Genomic DNA, 22,029 nt, shown 5'->3' on the forward strand with positions numbered 1-22,029 from the left:
GAGAGTTGGTATAACAGACATTTTATCGACTCTGATCTGTAATCCAAATTAGTCATTTGGAACAGCTGACAATTCCTGCATCAGATATTCCTAACTTCTAGCGTCTATTCTATCCATTTTTCAGCATTGATTTAAAGACGATGCTTAGAACTGATTAACTAGAGTTGCTAAAGCTTTGGTCAGTGCTCGAGCTCTGCAGTGCCATGTCACTTCTTTCCTTGTGCTGAAAGATTCCATGGAAAAAAGAAAAAACGTAAAATAACGCATCATGATCTCCATTGTCTGGTGATGAACCTATCTAGTTTTTGAAATACATATTTGGAAGGTCTTACCATCTGATTGCGGTCTTTCAATGAGCCGTTTTGTTTTGTTTTATTTTATTGTCCTGTTTAATTGTTAATATTTTAATTAAATATATATATATATGCAGAATCTGCCTGTTTCTTACAAGATATGTGTTTTATTTTTTAATAATTTGAATTTGTGTAGGAAAAAAACAATACTTCTGGAACAATTTGGAAATGATCACATTTTATTATTTTTCTTTTTTCTTGAAGATTCAGGTAGCATTTTCCATCTAGTAATTCAAATTCATAATGAAGTAGAATAGATAAATAAATAACCATACAATGTTTATTTTACAAGGTTTGGTGTCCAGAGAGTAAATAAAATATATAAATAAATAGCGTCATCGACGCTTAGAAGCTGAACAAGGAGAAGGAGCTCAGAGAATTTTAGTAGTTACGTAAATTCAGAATAATTTATCATTTATTTATTGGTGAAGGCGAGAAAGATCAAGTGTTTCATCATCTTATTCAAGTACAAGTGCTTTTACACAAAATAAATCAGTCCCTCTGGGATTTCAAGAGTTACAACCGCTCAACAATCACAAAAAAAAAAAAAATCTCAGAAATTCTTAAGGAACTGCTTTAAATTGAAGCTAATCCAGTCAACGTTTAGTATAAAAGTGTTGTTTCTTTCCTCCCTAAACACTGTAGGGAGTAAACCTTATGTCTGGAGCAGCTATTATGAATATTACAGCCCAAATAACAACATTTATTAACTCCAGGATTGTGTTAAGGTACTGAAACATTCCTGTGACATTTAATTGTCCAAGAAAATATTCAAAAGCACTCAAGTAAAAAGTAACCATCAGTGGAATGTTTCTCTGGCAAGCTACTGGCACATTATTACCTTACATTATTACAATATAAGTCTTCACAGAGACGGAGATGAGCGAGAACAAATGATTACTTACAACTGAAGGACTAACCTCTAAACTGTATGCTGATCTTACTCGAGATCAGATGCATACCTACTGTAGCCACCAGGTAAATCCTGATCTAGCGACGTAGCAAGCTAATGTGAAAATAATAATATGAAGGCTACATATGTGTGCCATCCCTTTTAGGTGGTTCCTCAAACGGTTCCTCGTGTGATTCCTCCGTTGAAGGAGCATCAGCCATCAGAAAGGAGTCTGTTGAGTAGTCACTGATCCTCAACGGTGCCAGGCGGCGCAGGTTGTTGGGACTCTGCGGTAGGTGGCGCTGTGCCGTTTGAGAAAGTGCCACGCTGGCGTCATTCTCAGCCTCTGTTAACCATGGAGGAGGAGGAGCATCCAACTCGGGCATGAAGGCTGGGTTTTCTATACCTGATACAGAAAAATGAGAAGCATATATTTAAAAAAGAAAGAAATTCCTCCACCATGGACTGTCTACAATTCTCTACTGTAATAGAATGAAACATTTTCAGAGTAACTGGGTGGAGTAACAGAAGGAATGCTGTTCCTCACCTCCAGTAGTGTATGTTGAAGGGAAATTGGCACCTGCAGCTTTTCCATCACTGCTGGATGTGCTGTCTACTTCTGAGAACTCAAAATCTAAACAATATATACACCAAGGCACAAGGATGGAATTTTTTTTAATGCATACTTGACTCAAAGTGATAGATCCAAATAAACCTAAAATACTAAAAATAAAGGGTTACCTTCATCTCCATATGGATAGGCTGCATTTTCTGAAGCCTTCCAATTAGACATCTGGAAATATACACAAAATTATTATGGTCCATTTATATATTAAACACGCACAATATGGCACTTTGTGGACACCTGACCATCACACTCATTGACATGAACATCCCATTTCAGATTAGTTCCCTATTCTCTTCTGTGAAGGTTTTCCACTAGATGTTGGAGCGTGGCTGAGGGGATTTGTGTTCATTCAGCTACAAGATCATCAGTGAGATCAAACACTGATGTTGTAAGAGTGAGGAGGTCTGGGGTTTAGTTTGTGTTCCAGTTCATCACAAAGGTGAGTCAGAGTTGAGTCAGAGTCAGGGCTCAGTGCAGGACACTCGAGTTCTTCTACTCATCCTGGTACAGGGTTTGAGTCTCTTAGCTCCAGCAAAGGGAAAATGTAACAATGCAGAATACAAAGAAGTTTTACACAATCGAGGGCTCTAAACTTTGTGGTAACAGTTTGGGGAAGAACCTTGTATGATGGTCAGGTTGACAAACATCAGGCTATGCAGCATATACTGTTGGTCTATGATTTTACAATATGCTTTTTTCTGAAAGAACTCTTACTTTCTGGTTTGTGTCTTTCTTGCCATGCTTTGTGATTTTCTTAGCCGGAGTAACCCCCATCTTGGCGGATTTAAACGATTCAAGGCGACTTCTCATGGTTCTTTGGAAGATCTCCTGCATCTCATCTTCATTCTGGTTGATGGTGAAGTCACTTCGGCTGTATCTGTGGCGGTGCTGTGGAGAGAAACGTTAGCATGTTAGTGCATGGAATTGAAATTTAAGAGTAAGAGAATGTGTATGACTTTTTTAATAATAGACATACATTTTTCCTACTACAGTACAGATGTTGCTGCAGTAAGTGGTGGGCATTGATGTCCTCGTTGATGCCTTTTCTATCTTGTTCATGAATGTTCAGAGACACTGAGGGAACGGTGTCACGTCTGGGTGAAAATAAATAAAATATAAGAACAAATACATTTTGTTGGTGTGTCATGACTAATGACTTTTTTTCGAAGGTTATAAGAGACGCTTTAACCTCAGAAAGGTAATAATGAATGTATAGTGGTGTGTCTTTAATAAACAGTCATATGTTTACTTTTCTATTTCATGCTCATTACTGTAGCTACAGATCATGCAGGTGATTTATTTACACTCTCAGATCTAAGGACGTGACCTTAAGAGCAGTGGGGAAGCGAAGACAAGCTGTACTTTTCTAATTCCATGTCATATTATATTAATAAAATAAGGAACATTCACTCTAAAAATGGCTAGGCTAAACACAATCTTCTAATATTTGCATAAAAGCAGTTTCACAAAGCTCTTTTTCTTTACAACAATGCACCTAAAATGTAAACTCAACTAAAATATGAAAACATATCATATTTGAGTCTATTTTCAAATCACAAATGCAAAATATCAAACAAAGGACTAGAATGAACTTGAATCCAGTGCTAGCAGATTTTCTGAGGTAAATTCCAGAAGTAACATTTTAGCAAGTTTAGCTCATACATGAAGCACCTTAATCCTAAGTGTATGATTATGTATTTTAATTCAACATTAAAATATTAAAACAATTTCCTTTATTGAAAATGTGTTACCTCAGATGTATTTTCCCATCAGTTATTGTTGTAAACTAGTTAACTGGTGTTCATTTTATTTAGCCAGCAAGCTAACACTGGCTCTCAAGACAAACCACAGAAAAAGTTATTCCCATCATTTATGCCTAGTTAAAACAGAAATATAGCTTTCTTTAAATTTGGGGGGAAAACATGGAATTCTTGCAGTTGTTGCTGATTTCTTCAGAGTTTCTAGTTGCCTTTTTCAATCCTGCTGTGTCACCCATTAATAACCTCATTTGGGTCATGCTGGCCAGACAAGCTAAACAGCATAATTTCAAGTTATGTTTTTTCTAAATGGGGAAAAGTGCTTTTCGAAGTTTATATCTACCATATAGTGGATATGATCAAGTCGACTCACATATTGGAGGTCATTGGCATGCTGTCAGTGCCATAGTCTAACTCAGACATGAAGTCAGGCATCACTCCAGAAAACTCCAAACCAATTTTTTTTTCAAAATTAACATTAGTGCCTTCATTGTTGCGCAGGAAAGCCAGAGATCCTTTTTTTTCTCCCTGTAATAAGACAGTATTTAATGAAGATGTTTAGTTTCATAGTGGATAGTAATATTATATCCAAAATATAAAAAACAGTTCATTTGTAATCCCAGTTCATACCTTGTTGACATAATTAACAGCATCCTCCAGATTCAGTTTATGGAAGATGCTGAAAAGGTAGTCTTGGTTTTTCCTGGCTTCTTCTTTCATCAAAAACCAGGTAATGTACGTCTCCTCAAACCTCTTCCATCTGAAAAAACAAGAACATCTATCAGCAGATAGGTCATAATGTAGTAGATATCAAAACTTTAATGTTCCAGCACCTACCCTCTAGTCCACCAGTTATCTCCTATGCGTCCAGAAATGTCCTCCATTGCTGCCAGGATATGCTCAAATGCCTACAAGATAGGCACAAGTACATACAAGAGAATTCAGTCAAGCTGGTACATATAGAGACTCTGAAATGTATACTCTGTGATTTTCTGAGCGGAATAGGTTCAATTACCCTGTTGTTCACTTTCTCAACAAGTTTCAGTTCAGACGGTACCACCCTCTTCACTTTTAGCCACTTGACAAGAGGCTTCATAGTGAGACCCTGAGAAATCAGAAGAATATGGTGTAACTGGTGCCAAAATGCCAGAAGTATATAGATGCCTGACTATGACCTTCATATGTGATTCTTCCCCAAAAAACAAATTACTTACATGCTATAGTAATTGTTTATATGCTTTAGCATTACAATTTCACTTCACTGGAACTAATGAGGGGGGCATGGTGGCTTAGAGGTTTGCACGTTCGCCTCACACCTCCAGGGTTGGGGGTTCGATTCCCACCACCGCCTTGTGTGTGTGGAGTTTGCATGTTCTCCCTGTGCCTCGGGGGTTTCCTCCGGGTACTCCGGTTTCCTCCCCCGGTCCATAGACATGCATGGTAGGTTGATTGGCATCTCTGGAAAATTGTCCGTAGTGTGTGATTGTGTGAGTGAATGAGAGTGTGTGTGTGCGCCCTGCGATGGGTTGGCACACCGTTTAGGGTGTATCCTGCCTTGATGCCCGATGACGCCTGAGATAGGCACAGGCTCCCCGTGACACGAGGTAGTTCGGATAAACGGTAGAAAATGAGTGAGAGTGAGAGTGGAACTAAGGAGGGGACAGTGGCTTGGTGGTTAGTATGTTTGACTCACACCTTCAGAGTTGGGGATTTAATCTACTGTGAGGGGCCTCAGGAATCCCCTCCAAAGTCACAAAAGACCAAAATGTGTGAATGGCTGTGTGTGTGATACACTAGCATTCCGGGTAAAGGCTTAAGGTTCCGTGTGACCCAGTAAGATAAGCGGTGTAGGATGGATGGAACTAAGGAACCTTAAACCTGTTTCATCATTGAAATGGAAGGGTGAGGTTGTTAGCAACACTGTGCTAATGCCATGCCTTTGGAATGGGATGTTGAACAAGCACATATGGCTGTAATGGTCTGGCCATATACTTTTGACCAGAAAGTGTACTTTGTCTACTGATGTTGATATAAATGTAGTAGTGGTTGATGAAATGTGAGTCATACCTGAATTATGACAGTGAAGTACACCACAATGAGTGTTGTGCTGATTATTAGGTTCTTCTCTTTAATCCTGGTCTCATCTAGTGAAGCTGCCAACCCATATGCCACAGCTCCACGCAACCCACCATAACTCATCACTAGCTGATCGATGTACTCTATGGGAACCAGTCTATACCTGTTCAGCATCCAGGTCAAGGCAAAGACACCTAGAGATTTAACATACAACAGACAACAGGTTTAGGTACTGAACAGAAGGATTTTAAATCAAAAAGGGACTATTATTGTGTGTAATTGGTTTCGAGTGATAGTCTGAGATTACAGCAAACTCACCCATAAATCTGTAGATTATCGCAAAGAGCAGAGTAAGCAAAATAAAGCCAGTATTCCACACCCAGATGACATTATCGATGGCACTGATGCCCAAGAAAACAAAGATCATGGTTTCTGAGCCAACTGCAAATACTTTCATAGTGTAGCGCACTGTAGTAACAGACTTTTCATCCATGTTAGCGTTCACATATTTCTGGCAGCAAACACCAAAGAAAGTGATTCTGTAAAAGGACCAATAAAAGGCTTGTCAGAGACAGAGATAAAAAATTAAAACCAATAATCCAAGGTGATAACCAGCTATAGCCACTGTTGATTGAAATGGCACAAAGGTCACCTCATACTTTTTATAGCATATCTTCTAATGAGTTCCATAGTAATAGTAACTGAGTTTATTTAATGTAATATCTACTTAGGAAAGGTTCTACTTATAAGTACTTACGAAAGGATGGAAGAGAGGGAAAGCATCTCGGCTGTGAGGTAAGACAAATAGCCGAGCACAAAGATGAAACCAGCCTCGATGATCTGAACTTTCCCTGTAAACTTGGTCAACAGTGAGATGATGATGGCAAACGCAACACCAACCATTGACCCCCCAAATGCCACAATGAAAAATGAGACTGAGGAGAGACAACAGAAGACAGAGATGAAATGGGTGTGGAAAGCAAATGTGATTGACCATAATTACATATTCATAGCATGAGAATGTTCATATTTCAAGGTTTATGCCCACACCTATTCCTTTGATGATTTCAGCAGCATTAATTTTTTCTCCTCCCAGAGAGACAAAGGCATCAAAAACATTGTACAGCACCTGTTAATTCAGAATGAGCCAAAATGTGATAAAGATCAAAATTAAAAAATTGTAACAAAGGCATGACGAAAATTCATGAACGCTTGAATGCGTGGACTGACCACTGTAACTCCATCATTGAGCAGCGACTCTCCAAACACCCAGATAAAAAGCACTTCGTTCACATGCACCTCCTCAAACACAGCAATCACAGCCACTGGATCTACAGCAGCAAGCAAGCTGCCGAAGAGCAGAAACTGTAACAGTCCGATATTGAGGTCACCTGATGAGCAGATACAGAAATGGTCAAAGCATCCTAACACTATACTAAATATTACCAAAGTAGATATGCCAGATGAGGCTTAGTGTGGTATTTTAAGAAAATACTTAGATATACCCATAGCTCCTCCTAGAAAGCAGCCCCAGAGAGAGACTCCCACTGCAGCTGCGTTCCAGACTGTCCCGATAACAGCATGAATCAAGATGGCGCCCAAGTTGCTAAAGAATAGCTTGTTGGGCATGAAGTAGCCTGTGTCCAGTATGATCTGTGGCAGTAAGAAGTAGAAGAAGTTTCTTGGGCTGAGCTTAAATGTCTGTACTTTGTCTGCGCCCCAGATAATACCACCAAGAACAAAACCAGAGATGATCAGGAGTCCACTTTCAGGAAAAAAGCTTTTGAGCCAGGTATTCATTTGTATCACTGAAAAGAGATTAAGAAACTGATTAAGTTGTATAAATCATTGAAGATCATTTGTGCAGAATATATATCACCCTAATATTTGTATTCCCAAAGGTATACTCTTCCTTAGACTAGAGAACCACATCATTGGCCAAGCAGTGAACGCTACCTTATTACAGGGAGGGCTGCTATGAATCTTGCACTAAGCTTTCAATAGCTAGTTATCAAGTGGCCTCTGATTCAGAATACACACCACCAGAAAGGCTATGAATCGACATGCATGTCTACAAATGTTTTCAGATAATCAATATCAAAAGTCGAGATTATCAGAGAGTCAATGTATAACTGAAATAACTGTCAACCGTTAAATCCCAGAAGGTAGAGAAATGGCAAAATACTACAAAAGTTTGTTGAAGCAATACATAAGCAATACATTATGTTAAACATAAATTTAAGAGAAGGCACAACTGTTATTTACAAAGCACTGGAGAGAGATCTTCAGAACTCTTTCATCAGTCAATATGTGGAATCAAGGATACTATCTTCCAGATTTAGATGCTGCCTTTCAAGATCATAGATGTGGTAACCTAGTGGTTAAGATGAACCCTAGGTCTACAAAGCTGCCACTGTTGGGCCCTTGAGCAAGGTCCTTAACCCTCAACTGATCGATGTCTTAGTTTTCCCATTTTCATGAATGGTAAATGAATGCATTCTGGGTACCCAGGCTTATCCGGAAAGGGCTGGTGTGGATGCAGAAGCCACTCCTGAGGCTTCTGAAAGCTGAGACTAACTGAGTGAAAAGGTGGAATCAGTTGTGGCTGCAGCTTAATTGGAATGAAAGCCTGCACCCACACTGGCCCTTTGCAGAAAGTTTGGATAATTCTGATCTACACTATTATTGCCAAAGGAATGTGGATACCTGCCCGTCACACCCTTATGTGCTTTCTTTATGAACATCCCATTTATAACATTTTACTGTTATAATAAACTCCACTATTCTGACTTACCACTACACCGTGAAGCGTGGCTGTGGGGATTTACACTTAAAGCCTGAAGAGCATTAGTGAGTCTGGGAGAGGTGAAATGGTTGGCCACATTTCATATATTTACACTTTCAAGCTGTAAAATATTTAGATTTTATTGTCTGTGCTCACACCAGTACCACTGATCATTTCATGGATACGAGAAGGAATTGAAGGACTGTAGCCACATAACACTGTGAACTAGTGTGAGATTAAACCATATCAAACGTTCAGATACGAAAACAAAACACTGCACTTTAGTTTGACAGAGTTTTGCTTATTCATGGTGCCATAACAAACCTGCCTTGTTGTTGTTCATTCCACAGTCCAACCAAGGACATAATACGAAGCTAATAACAAGGATGAGCCTATTGTTATGCTCATCTCATTCTTTTTTTATAGACATATTACTTTAATCATTGAGCTATTTCATGTCTAATCGCATGTTTGCCAGGTGTTAATTTATTTTCCATCAATCCTTCCATTTTCTTTATCTTTTTTCCTACATACTGTCGTAGGGAAGCTGAAGCCTATCACAGGTGACCCATCTCACACCCAGGCACAATCTCTATCACACCCACACACTCACACACTACAGACACACACTACAAATGATGCCAGTCAGCCCAGAACTGGTCTTTGGATTGCTGGAGGAAACCCAATGCAGAGGTGTTAAGCAAATATGCTAACTTACTTGACCCGCATGTTTTAGTAGCTGGTCAGACTAAAATGGACATTTTATTCATCTTCAATATTTGCTTTATCCTGATCAGGGTCAGCCTATCCCAGGAACATTGGATGCAAGCTTTAAATACCCTCCATCACAAAGTCCCATTCACACACATAGATTCAGACCTTGGGGCAATTTTAGCACTGCTGTGCCACCTAATGGCACTTTTTTTGGTGGTGAGAGGAAATCAGATAACATGAAGGAAACATTCATGAAGTCGGCATTGATGGAATGCACCAGTCACAGAAACACTACACAGAAAGATACCTGAGCTCAGGATTGTCATGAAGCTGCCCATGGCACCACCTTTTGATTTTGGGAACGGTTGGCATTATGGTTGCTACCTAGCAATACCCTGGGGATGCTTTTATTTTTGGTCAGAAGAGAAAACTGTTGGAGTTACGAAAATGAAACTTGATCATCACATGAAATGAATAGATCATGACGTTCTATTCATGGGGTATCTAGCAACACCCTTGTAACCACCAACCACCTAACAATACAACCTAACCAAGTGCATTAATATACCGACCACCTAGCAACACCTTAGAACCAAGTGGCTTGGCACAGGAGTGTTTTAAAATTCAATATCAACTTTAAACAGTTTTAATCTTTTAAACATGACGTTTCAATGTTTTTTACTGATTAATCCTTTAAACAACATTAAATCATTTAATACATTTATCCATAAACTTTAACCTTCTAGTTGATCATCGATTTGTCTGCTTTGTTTTGCATAAGCTGCAACTCTAATGCAGTGTTGCTTCAATACAACATTTTAAAGTAGCTATAAAAAACATTATAGGCCTTTCATCACTTTGATTGGTCTTGTTCCCAGACAGGGAGTTGGGGTTAAGAGAGCGCCACTGAGTCTGCTGTAGTACGCAGTCACGACCCATAGAGGGAGCTAGTGAGCGTTCAGGATGCGGATCAAAGCGTCCCGACGCACCGCAAGTGCGTCACTTATATTTTACACGTTTGTGAACGTCACATCTGGGTTTTTTCCCGACAGATAATCAGAGTAGGAGTCTAATAATATGGATTTCTACAGAGGGCACGTTTCAGGAAAAAAAGACGTGCAATTGACGCAGCAGGTGTAAAATAATCTGGTTGTTAAAATAGAAAGGAAAAGATTTCACACAGGGCTTCATGAGAAAGGAAACAAAACAACTCTTTAGAAACATATCTGGTTTAAAATGAGTGACCCACAGACTAACCACACACACACACACACACACACACACACACACTCTCTCTCTCTCTCTCTCTCACACACACACGCTCACACACACACACACACTCTCACACACATACACACTCTCACTCACACTCACACTCTCTCTCACACACACAAAGATGATTATTTTTATTTGAATTGTTTCTCTCCTTAATTTGAAACTAATAAATTGCTGTGCACTGATACCATACTCCTGTTCTATACACTTTTATTATACACTTATTTTATATTTTATTTACGGTATCTCTACATACCAGACACCTTTGTCACTCCAGCAACAAGTATCCACAGGATTACCAGGTACGGAGTCTCCACATGGTCCCATTTTAACATTACTATGGAAAGATTTGTTAAGTTTCTCTCTCCATGGTTATGCATCGCCTCTCCTGACGGTTCTCCAGCCACTGAGGTTGCTGCACGTAGTAGAAATGCAAACCCCAGCAAACAAAGATGAGTAGAGTGAAGCATTGTGTTGAGTGGACAAGAACGTCTCAGGTTCTTTTTGCCTTCTCCACACTTTCTACGCAGTTAGTAGCTATATCAAGACCAGAAGTGCCCATGAAAGTAACCTTTTGTCACACTCCTGCTTAGTTTCTCTCTCTCTTTGTCTCTCTCTGTTTCTCTCTCTCTCTCTCTCTCTCTCTCTCTCTCTCTCTCTCTCTCTCTCTCACACACACACACACACACACACACACACACTTCTACACTTCTTTCTTCTCTGGTCAGCACTGGTGCAATAGCCAAAGGTTAGAGTTCTTAAACTCTACATCCTCTCCTTTTAAACTGACCTTGCCAGTCTGGAGAGGGTTAAACATTCTCATTGATAGTGAATGTGTCACGTTTATGACACGTTTGAATCACTTGAGTACCATAAAGCAGCATTCTCAAACTGAATGTTGGTATCTATTTAATGAAGCTATTTTTAATCACAAAACTTATTACTATTTATGTTAAAGCTGTCATAAGGTTTAAACTGACATTTAAACTGACTGGACTGTTTGTTTTGGAGTTCTTTGGGTTTGGATTAGATCTGATTCAGAAAGTGACCAATCAAATAACAATGAGAGCATATTAATATGTATTATAGCTTTGATTATGATAATGTGATCTTCACCACTGGAACACACACACATACACACACAGTGTTAAGCTGAAGTGGTTTAGGTTCTGGGTTGGTGATTGGAAGACTAGGGTTCAAGCCCCAGCACTGCCAAGCTGTCACTGTTGGGCCCTTGATCCCTTGAAGGCCCCTAACCCTTACTGCTTCAGTAGTGCTGTATCATGGGTCTGTGCTCTGTGCTATGACCTCAAATTTCCAAAAACTTTTGATATGTGAAGAAAGAATGTCACTGTGCTGCGATGTATATGTGACAAATAAAGGCAGTGTTTATGTTAAATAGGATCATTGCCATTTTACTGCTTTTAAACATTTTTAGTAAAAGTCCAAGGAAGACTTTGTGTGTGAATGTTTGAGCTGGTTTATCATTCACTACGTTCTAGGTAAGAAGCCTAGTAGTTTTTTTATATGTATACAAAACTCATCGTCTACCTTAACACTCATTAATGCAAGTCAGAATATGTCAAAAGTGTCATTCTTTTATTCAACATCACAACAAATTCTAATCTCACCTGTCAGCATCTGAACAAACAGTGAGACAAGCTACAGGAAATCAGTCAGCGTCATTCATTTCTAGCTGCTTTAATTGTTCTCCTGAATAGTGTACACATTCTTAGGTACGTGTGCGATAGACTGTGCAAAATAAATTGCCACGTCGAAGACGGAATGTTTGGAATTTTGGTAAATAAAGAAATAAATACCAAACATACCGACTTTGATACAAATAACACTTATTCAGAGCAGATACTTTCATTTAACAAATGCACCTTTGTTTTGTAGAGAACTGAGAACAGTAAGCACCGTTATATTTTTGCTCTACAAAGGTGATTTGTTTCATTTTATTTTATATGGCATGCGTGTTGCATAGCCCACATTCAAAGCGCACAAAAAGAATGTCCTTGAACAAGACATTCTTTGTTACTGATCACAAATGATTCAACATGCTTTCTTTAAAAAAATATATATAGTTCAACTCCTGTCCTCTGCAGGAACTGTGTTGTAATGATTGACACGAGTCTTTGACACTAGTAAACGTCTGTTAGGAAGTTTTCCGATGCGAAGGGTGACAGAGTTTAGTCTGATATTATAGCATTAACTTTCAATTAGAACCCGACTGAAGGTTATTCATACACGAACATGAAATGGATTTGTACTAAAGATATTTAACTCTGAAACATCCTGAAATCCTGTGTTCATCTGTGATGTGAAAATACAGTGCTTGAATTGTATTAAATCTTGAAAACAACAACACACAGTGAGTTTCATACAGCCGTCTTTGTTTTAAAGATGTTAGATCAACCTTCTTTTTTTTTGTCTTTCTTGTATTGTCAAGTTCTACAGTTATATATCCAGAGATTTATTTGTCACTGACTTTTTACTCTCTAAAACACAGCAGGAGCAGAAAGCCAACATCCTGTAGCATCACACAGCTTCAAGGACATGCAATTATACAAGTGAGCCATTAGTCATGTAAAGCATCCATTATTAACCCGAGCTATTTCCATACACTGGCTGTGAAAGTGGCCACGAAGGAGAAAAAAATCATCACGTCACGCATTAATTCACTGCAGGCAGAGTGATATTTCCCAAGCTGGTTAATGTGCACTGGGTTATTAAACATAAAAACATCCTACAGGGCATGGTTAAAAGAACACACAGACACACACACACACACACAGGTGATTGATTATTTTAACCTGTGACTGAAACTTAAATTGGTGTTAAATTTGCAGTGAGTACAAAATAATCTATAATCAAATCATCTTATTTAGCTCATGACAGTGGAATTAAATCTAATCTGACTTCGTTAAACCTGCAGAATCAAAACAAACTAAGATTGTATTCAGAACTGAACATTTTCACCAGTCTGCCTCTGGAAACAATGCCATCTCTTGGTCATATTGTTCTCAGTAAAGTAAATCAGCCCTATCATGAACTGAAGCAGGATGTCTTACTTAGTTTGCAAAGCCAGCAGACGAAGATCCATAAAGCAACCAAGTACGGGGTTTCCACGTGGTGCCATTTCCATGTGACGACTGGCAGAGTCGTGATGGTCGATGCTGAAGCATTGCCAGTACTTTCTGACGCCGCGCTACTGCTGGATGAGCTTTGACTACTGCTGCTGCTGCTGCTCTTTACATCAGCCCAGCATGAAGAACTAAATATTATTAATACAATGATGAAAAAGCCCAGCTTTGGTAAAAGTGCCATTTTGGAAAGATTTCACTAGCTAGGTCTTTTTAGTCCCTTCCTGTTGCTTGTTTTGTCACTTTCTTGTCCTCTCTGACCTTGGAAATCTTTTGGCTGGTAAACCCTGAGACGATCCTCACATAGTTTTTTCTTCTTACTTAGACTATTCTTCTTACTTTTCTGTACAGTATATCTCTAACACACGTTTGTCATTCCACAGCATGTATATACCACCTGCTTCCATCCCTTGTTTTGTCATTGCTCCTCCTCTGGCTAAATAGAGACAGAAGTTAGGATGGTTAGGGATCTGGCCACACCTTCTGACTCACCTGTATTAGAACCATAAGCTACTATGAAACTGGATCCAGTTCAAAAGCGATAGAAACAAATTGCTGTCTATGTCTAAAGCTACTTCACTACAACTACAGGAGCTGAGACCTGCAAAAGGTGTACAGGTAGAAAGCTCTAAAATTATCACAAATCACAATAACCTGTTAAAAATCTAAATCTATCTAGAAAAATCAATAAAACTCCATAATTGTGGGCTTAGGTGATAATTCAATTCTAAGAATTATGCTGAATTATGCAGCTTTGGAAAATGATCAACTTATTAAAATGTTCCACTTACTTCAATCACACTCAACAAGCCAAATCAGGTTTGTCTGAATTTTAGCATGCACTTTACAAGAAGCCTCCTGGTTTAAACACTAACTGATTGGCACACAGTTTCGGTAAAATGCCCAGAGACTGATTACACAGTAGACTAAATTCATGGATTATTAAACTATAATTTGTACCTTCAGGGAACAGACTCTGAAACAGTGGCACAAATTAGGAAGCTTTTATTGATGCTTACGTAACAACGTGATTTGTTTCAGCTGCTCTGCTGCTGACAGAAATTCGGAGCAGACAGTAAACACAAGGAAAAGTGGACCGAAGAAGACAAAAATTTAGGTTAAAAAAGAATATGGGCAAAAAAAATTCCTTATTGCAGTACACATCTTCTTTATCTACAGTCTGTCCATCCATCTATTCATCTTCTGTGCCACTTATATTCCACAGCATTGCAAAGGTCCTGGAGCCTATCCCAAGGGACTTGCAATACACTTGCACACACACACATACACACACAGCCACACACAATCAAACCCCATAGAAAAAGTGTTTATGCCGATTTTCATAGTTCTAAATGTAGTTAAATGTTTGAATTGAACATTTGCAAGAATTGTTCATGGTGGTCCAAGATCTGGCACAAACTACTGGTGGAAAAGTGATTAAAGTGAGAGCCTTAGTAATAAATCTATAAAAAAAAAAAAAAAAAGACAAGATTTCAAGCTCTCTCAGTAAAACAGACCAGCAAGTATGACTCATGATTTCCCATCCAAATGAAACTCTCTCCTGAGTCCTGACCTTCTGCCAAGCTTTATTATCCAGATTTTGAAGGTGTTTTTGTGTATTTACTGTTTTGCCTTTACTGCAACCTGATTAGCCAGACTAACTACCTGAAGATCAGCCCAGCTGATGCGTATTTACAGTAATGCTAGTTGAAAAAGGACCTGGTGGCTTTACGGCCATAGAGAAATCGGTACTTGCTGTGGGTACGTAACTTGTTCCTAACAGTGAACGAATTTATCTTGCTAATGCAAAAATAGTGTTTTGTTTACAAAAGGCATTTGTTGTAAATTGAGCCAAATACATATGAGCACCAAAATTACAAAATGAGCTCTTATCAGTCTACTTGCCCAAAACATGCCCACCCGCATACTCACACGTATAAGCACCTCCATCATCACAAGGCCGTCGGTGACATTGTGTATTTTGATGTAGCCGCTAAAGATACTTGTACAACGCTACAGAATTGTTGCTCTTAGAACTGCTTACACAACATTGCATGTTGTGTCAATGTTCTTGTTGTAGATGTGGGTGGAACATAAAACTCATCTGTAACCAGAGACCTACAGTCTCTTACCTCAATCATTTTTCATTCTCTTGATTTTGTTCTGTAGTTAACGGTGGATATATAACATTATATGAAATCCGCACTCCATTCAATTTTATTGTATAGCCCTTTTTAAAAATTGTCATGGTTTCAAAGCAGCTTTATAGAAATATAAAGATTCAGAAAAAAAATAATGATTAATTTTTAGCCCTAACAAGCAAACCTAAGGTAACGATGGCGAGGAAAATCTCACTGTAGAGATGAGGAAGGAACCTTGAGATGAACCAGACTGATGAACCAGACAACCTCAGCTGTCCTTACTATATAACTGTATACAGTCAAGAAGAGTTGTGCAACCAAGAGCATTTGAGCAACTTCTAAATCAGCATAATTTTCTAGCTCATTATAGATTTAACGTAAATTCCTTCCACCTTGTTTAAACCAACTATGAACAAGAAGAATAATGACATTCTGAAAAAGTTAGATTTTGTATATTTTATATACCACTGCATCCCAATAATTTGGTAATTCAGGGAAACCTAGTGGTCACTGAGTCATCATATTTTTCACTGTTGTCATTCAGAATGACTGGAACTTTTGTTACCTTGGAGTGTTTTTACAAGGAACTAATTATTGTTGTGTTAGCTCTATTGTATCTCCCATTGGTGACTCAACTATCCATGGAATAAAACCAACACATATATGGTTCAGAACATGGGAATGTTCATGTGTTCATTCACAACCACTTGTATTTATCTGAGGATCTTTAGGTGGATTTGTTTACTCTAGAAGAAAATTCACTATACCTAATTTAACACTACTGCAAATAGCAACAAATGCTGCCACATCCTCCTACTGTTAGATAATCCTGGGTGACAGTCAGTCTGTCTAGGAATTATGATAGTTCTTAGACTATATTTTGTAAATCAGGTTTTTTTTTAAACCACTTAATCTGTTAAAACATTCTACTAAGCCATACATGTCATCTCATATATTATTTATGCTTGGTATTTTTCTATTTAAACAGTTAATAATTTCATTTTAACGCAATACACTTCACTATTTAACTAATTTGATCTTTATGTTTAAAACTTAATGTATAATTAATGTGTCTGGTTCCTGTACTGGTTTCTCCCTCATGTCACCTCAGGTAGTCTTTTCTTTCCAACATCACCACTGGCTTGCTCCTTAGGGATACATTTATAAAATTCAATGTTTTACCTAGATTTATGTAAAAACATTTTGTGACCGTGTACATTGTTAAAAGTGCTATTTAAATAAAAATGGTGGTTAGAAATTATTTCTCATACTGTACCTCCAGGGTAGAAGGTATGATTCCTGCCTCTGCAATGTGTGTGTTCTCCCAGTGCCTCTGAGGTTTCCTTTAGGTACTCTGGTTTCCTCCTCAAGTCCAAAGTCATTCATTGTAGGCTAAACGGAATATCTAAATTGTCTATGTTGTGTGTGTGTTTAGTTTGTTCTCTGTGATTGATGGGCATCCTGTCTAAGGTGTACCTTACCTTGTGCCCAGAGTCTCCAGGTTTATCCCAGGCCATTGTAGGTTCCCCACAAAATAGTAGGATAAGTAGTGTAGAGAATGGATAGATGGATGGATGGATGGAATAAGCAGATCTGTTTGTATGAACTAATGTGGGTATATGGGAGCTTAGTGCTCAAGGTGTTAGACTTCTTATTGGAAGGTTGTGAGGTCAAATCCCAGGTCCACCAAGCTGCCACCGCTGGACCCTTGAGCAAGGCCCTTAATCCTCAATTGCTCAGTTGCATAAAATGAGATAAAAATGTAAGTTGCTCTGGATAAGGGTATATACCAAAGGCAGTAAATGTAAACAACGGATTTGAGATTTCTACATTTCTTTTTCTACATATTTGTTATTTTCCTCCAGAACTTTTTTATTCTTCTCAGGCCCACAGTGGATCCAGAGCCTATCCTCTTTGGAGTGTGAGATGGGGGCAACACACCCTGCATAGCAAATAGCATTCCAGTCCATCACAGGCTATGATTCACAAAATCATCCATTAAAGGTCTATTTATTGTAGATGTCTACCTACTTGCATGTTTTTGGAAGTTAGGAAGAAACCCACAAGTGCACAGGAAAAAAGCCAGAGAAACTCCACATAAACAGTTCATACTGAGGGGGGAGTTTAATCTCCTCAATATTTAAACCTTGAGCAACTGAACCATATGTTTTATTTATTATATATAACTTCACTGATGTTACAAACCGTTCCAAATTGATTGTTAGTCTGTCATAATAAATACTAAAATCCAACCTCCAGTAACAGCCAATTATTGCAGCACAGCACTCAGAAGGAGGTTGCATTATATGGTGTAATCTAGCTATTGCCATTCCACATATACCAAAGCTAGCTAGCTAATTCATTGCAGGTTACTATCAATATAACAAGTTAGAAAAACAGCCTTGTGATATGTTAGATGAATCATATTTAAATAGTTCCAATAATTATTAACACTACAAGGATGTTCACGATGGACATTGTGTCACACTATCTCCTATAGACAGATAGCCCAGTTTTATTTAAGATTACTCTGTTGTTGGGAATCGTAAGGTTCTGAGGTGATGTGAAGCTTTGATGGATAAGAAAGATAGATAAGCAGAGGGAAATTATGGAACAATAATGCATATATTAAAAATATTAATTAAAAATATCAGGGAGCATTTCCATTCATACTTTACTGCAACACCCCAGATTTCAAACCAAATCTACACCCATGCCGTAACCTTAGGAACAAATTAGGTACCACATTTATTACGTATTAATGTACAGCTCTGTGCCAATCACAGACATATAATAAACTGCATTACACATTAATCAACATACATTTAATAGCTTGTAGCATACAATAAGTCAAAAATGATTTTTAAGCCATTTGGATTACTTGGATCTGCATTCAGCTGTATACTGCATACTGACTGTAGTACAACACACCCCACATCAGGTGTGCCCGAATAATTTAGACCAAACTGTAATCTCAGTGATGAGTCAGGGAGTCTCATTTACTTAGACAGTCCTCCCATGTTTAAAATGGATTAGTTTCCACTTGGCTACATCTGCCATTTACGTAAATTTACTAATCCTTTTTACTGCTCAAAACACGTCATTGAAAGAAACTTTAGAAAGAAAGCCAGTTTTTCAGTGCAGCAAGAACCAACTAAATAATCTACAGAAACCATGATGTCACACCTTTTTTGAAAATGTAGCAGCACCTGCAGCACTACAATGTCTGCAAATTCTGGCATTGTTTACTCATGCAAAATATGCTTATGCTTCTTTAATTGTTTGTCAAGTTGAATTGCTAATGGAGCCAGCCATGTAGTTTGAGAAGATGTAGCTGTTAAGCATGGTAAATGATAATAAACCTCTCTCTCTCTCTCTCTCTCTCTCTCTCTCTCATGCCTTCCTCTTAAGCCATTGTCCTCTTCATGTCTCTTTTTGAACACTAATGTGTAAGCCCAAATTCTCCCTGGAGGTTCAGTTATCCCTGTTGTTCTCATCTCCTGAAGACATTTGACTACCTTTTGGAATTTGACTGGCAGATGAAATTGATGATGTCAGTTGAATTCTTGTTGGGGATCTCTATTTGGAGGTCCACCAATTGGGCATGGTTAATATCAGTCTGTGAGGCTACAAATATAGTCTAATGTCCCTTTTCCAGGTCTTTGCAGCTTGCCTTCTTAACCAACCCAAATAATCAACCAGTTTACCAAAAGCTACAGAGTCAGAGATGGCAGCATTCATTCCTGGTTCATCACTGGAGAGCTTCCTGGACTGAGACAATTATCAAAGGATATGTGTAAGGTACACCAGGTACAGTTGATATACATGTAGATTATTTTAGAGAACAATAGGAGTTTTTAAATAAGAATATTCATGACAAGGATGTGTGGGGTGTAAAGACATTTTATTACAGAATGGGAAGGAAACTATAACACAAGAATAATGGTTGGGGGACAGCTGAAGAGGAGCATGTGTTTTTACAAGAGTAAGATGACAAAATTGTTGACCAAAATGTGATCTGAAAGGTGCTGATAGAGTATGGGATCAGTGCAGGCTGCTGAAGGTAAGCTACACAGGCAGGTGGCCACTTCAGGGAACTGGTAGCTCAGTGGTTAATGTGCTGGACTACTGATCGGAAGGTTGTGTGTTAGAATCCCAAGGCCACCAAGCTGCCACTCCTGGGCCCCAGAGTTGCTAAGCTGTATAAATTAGTTTAACGTAAGTAAATAGTTGAGTAAGTGAATTGAAAAAAAAAGTTGGCAGGTCACTCAAGAGGAGTGAAGAATAGAAAACATTGTGTATGAGATACTGAGAGTTTTTCTGCGAGTTTGGTAAACATAAACTCTGTATCTGGTGAAAAGTGGGTGTGTACCCATTTCAGACCATCACTTAAGTATGACCTGTTAGAGACGTGTCTGGTACTGCAGATAAAGGAGACAAGGCATGAGTGAATGTGCCACATAAAATAGTTGTGATTAGTGCTAATAAAGATAATCCTCCTGCACTTATTTTTGTGGACCTAGAGCTCGATCGCACTTTGGGGAACGAAGAATAATTGAAGAAAGAAGGCAACCATTATTTGAGCACTGTTATTCTTTTAGATATGGAAGCACCTTGATTTAGAATTTTAATTAAAATAAACAAAGACCTGTATAATGCTAGTAGTATAATTTGACACTTATAATTTAACATGTAGGAAGTTGTAGAACAATAGGCTGTGTAATGGAGCGAGGTCAGGCTCCAGCTTTTGGGGAAGAGGCATCCAGTTCTTAGAGAAGAATTTAAAAAACGAGTACTAAAAAAGGTAAATGGCCAGAAGTAGTAACATTCAAAAATGGAAATGTTAACTATAATGTTAGAAACAACAGCAAAAAGTAGGAGGCAGAGAAAGAGTGCTATGACTTGTTGGGAAAGCTAGGGAAAACAAAACAAAAAAAAAAACAGAAAGGGATTGTGAACAATGTAGGAGAGAAAAGAAGACAGTGATTATAAAAGAGCTCTATTTTAAAGAAACAGAAAAGGGTACTAGTGGCTGGAGGTAGCGTGTTAAGGTCAAAAGAAGTCCTACTTTAATCAAAAGGGCACCAGGGCAGTTGGACACTTACCTCCCTAAAATCTTAGGAGGAGCTGGGAAGTTGATCAAGATGTTTGAAAAGAAACAATGGGCAAGTTGTCTTAAGCAGGAGACATAAAGGCAATTCTGGCAAAGAGCCCAGGAAGAGAAAAGATGGAGGAGATCCTCACAGCTGCAGGCATAAGAGGGGCATTGGGAACTCCTGTAATAGATTTTGAAAAGGTTGCCCTAGACTGTGGCATGCCATGAGAGCTGGAAGGGGAGCAGTTTTGGAGAAACAGACTATCTAAATGACTATCTCAGAGGCAGCTGAAGAGATGGAACAAGAAATGGAGGTCGACCCAGTGGGTGACCCCCTGATGACCACACCGTTTAAAAATGCAGTTGTAGATGCTGTGCCACAACCAGTCAAGAGCAAACTGGAAAACATGGTGGAACGGAACTCCAAGACATGTCAACAATCCTCAGGACAGAAGGAATGAGTTACAACAACAACAACAACAATAATAATAATAATAACCTAGTTTGTGTTAGATTCACTTAATCTAGTCTGCTGTCTCTTGTAGTTCTCCCCGAATGACACCATACTGATGACCACCGTCTGCAGGAAAGGCCTGAGAGAAGGAGAGAACTAGCAAAAGGAAAGAAACATGGCATTTATTTATTGGATAGAGAAAGAGAAACTCTATCCAGGTCAATCTCAAAGCCCACTAAACCGATAGAGAGGGCCAAATCAGGAGTACTAAGGATTCCCTGAGAATCCTAGAAAGGAGGGTCAGGTGATGTGTTCAGGAGACATGATGTGATAAAGATAAATGTTATGCTTCACGCATGTGGTGTATTTAGTGTTGTATTACTCTAAACTCTAAAAACCAATAGAAGAAGGGTTGCACCATCTAGTGACAGAATTTCATAAAGAAATTGCTCAGATGCAGAGTTTCCATGAAGACTGAAAATGTACTTCATGCTTATAACCTTCACGAGGCCTGCACACACTTTGTGAAGTAAATACACTTCCAGCAGAGGCATAAAGATGTGTATTCAAGCTTTGCAGTAGGTCCTGCCTGATAATATCTTACACTGTCACCTCAGCTTCTTTCAGTTATAGTCTCGTCCATCACAAAATCATCAGGTCACAGGTTACAGCATGGTGCATTGTTTCGTTCAGCTTATGTAAAGTTGTGAAGA

The 22,029-nt window shown here is 38.6% G+C and overlaps 1 protein-coding gene across 2 annotated transcripts; it reads right to left on the bottom strand.

Moving 5' to 3' along the window:
• Window positions 1–615: 615 nt before the first annotated feature.
• LOC132842901 (sodium/hydrogen exchanger 3-like) lies at window positions 616–14,014 on the bottom strand. Of its 2 annotated transcripts, none has more exons than XM_060865866.1 (16): window positions 13,555–14,014; window positions 7,212–7,514; window positions 6,937–7,097; window positions 6,757–6,835; window positions 6,464–6,641; window positions 6,025–6,245; window positions 5,698–5,900; window positions 4,646–4,735; window positions 4,468–4,538; window positions 4,261–4,390; window positions 4,004–4,158; window positions 2,850–2,967; window positions 2,588–2,761; window positions 1,987–2,038; window positions 1,793–1,879; window positions 616–1,651 (listed from the first exon to the last, which is right to left on the bottom strand). In XM_060865866.1, exons 1-16 carry the CDS (start codon window positions 13,808–13,810, stop codon window positions 1,386–1,388), a joined length of 2,544 nt encoding a protein of 847 aa, XP_060721849.1. In that variant the 5' UTR covers window positions 13,811–14,014; the 3' UTR covers window positions 616–1,385. The 2 variants fall into 2 exon arrangements, with proteins under 2 accessions (XP_060721849.1, XP_060721850.1); XM_060865867.1 differs by lacking the exon at window positions 13,555–14,014 and adding an exon at window positions 10,737–11,127.
• Window positions 14,015–22,029: the final 8,015 nt, after the last annotated feature.

Source organism: Tachysurus vachellii, chromosome 3 (assembly GCF_030014155.1).
Source record: "Tachysurus vachellii isolate PV-2020 chromosome 3, HZAU_Pvac_v1, whole genome shotgun sequence".
Lineage (NCBI taxonomy): Eukaryota > Metazoa > Chordata > Actinopteri > Siluriformes > Bagridae > Tachysurus > Tachysurus vachellii.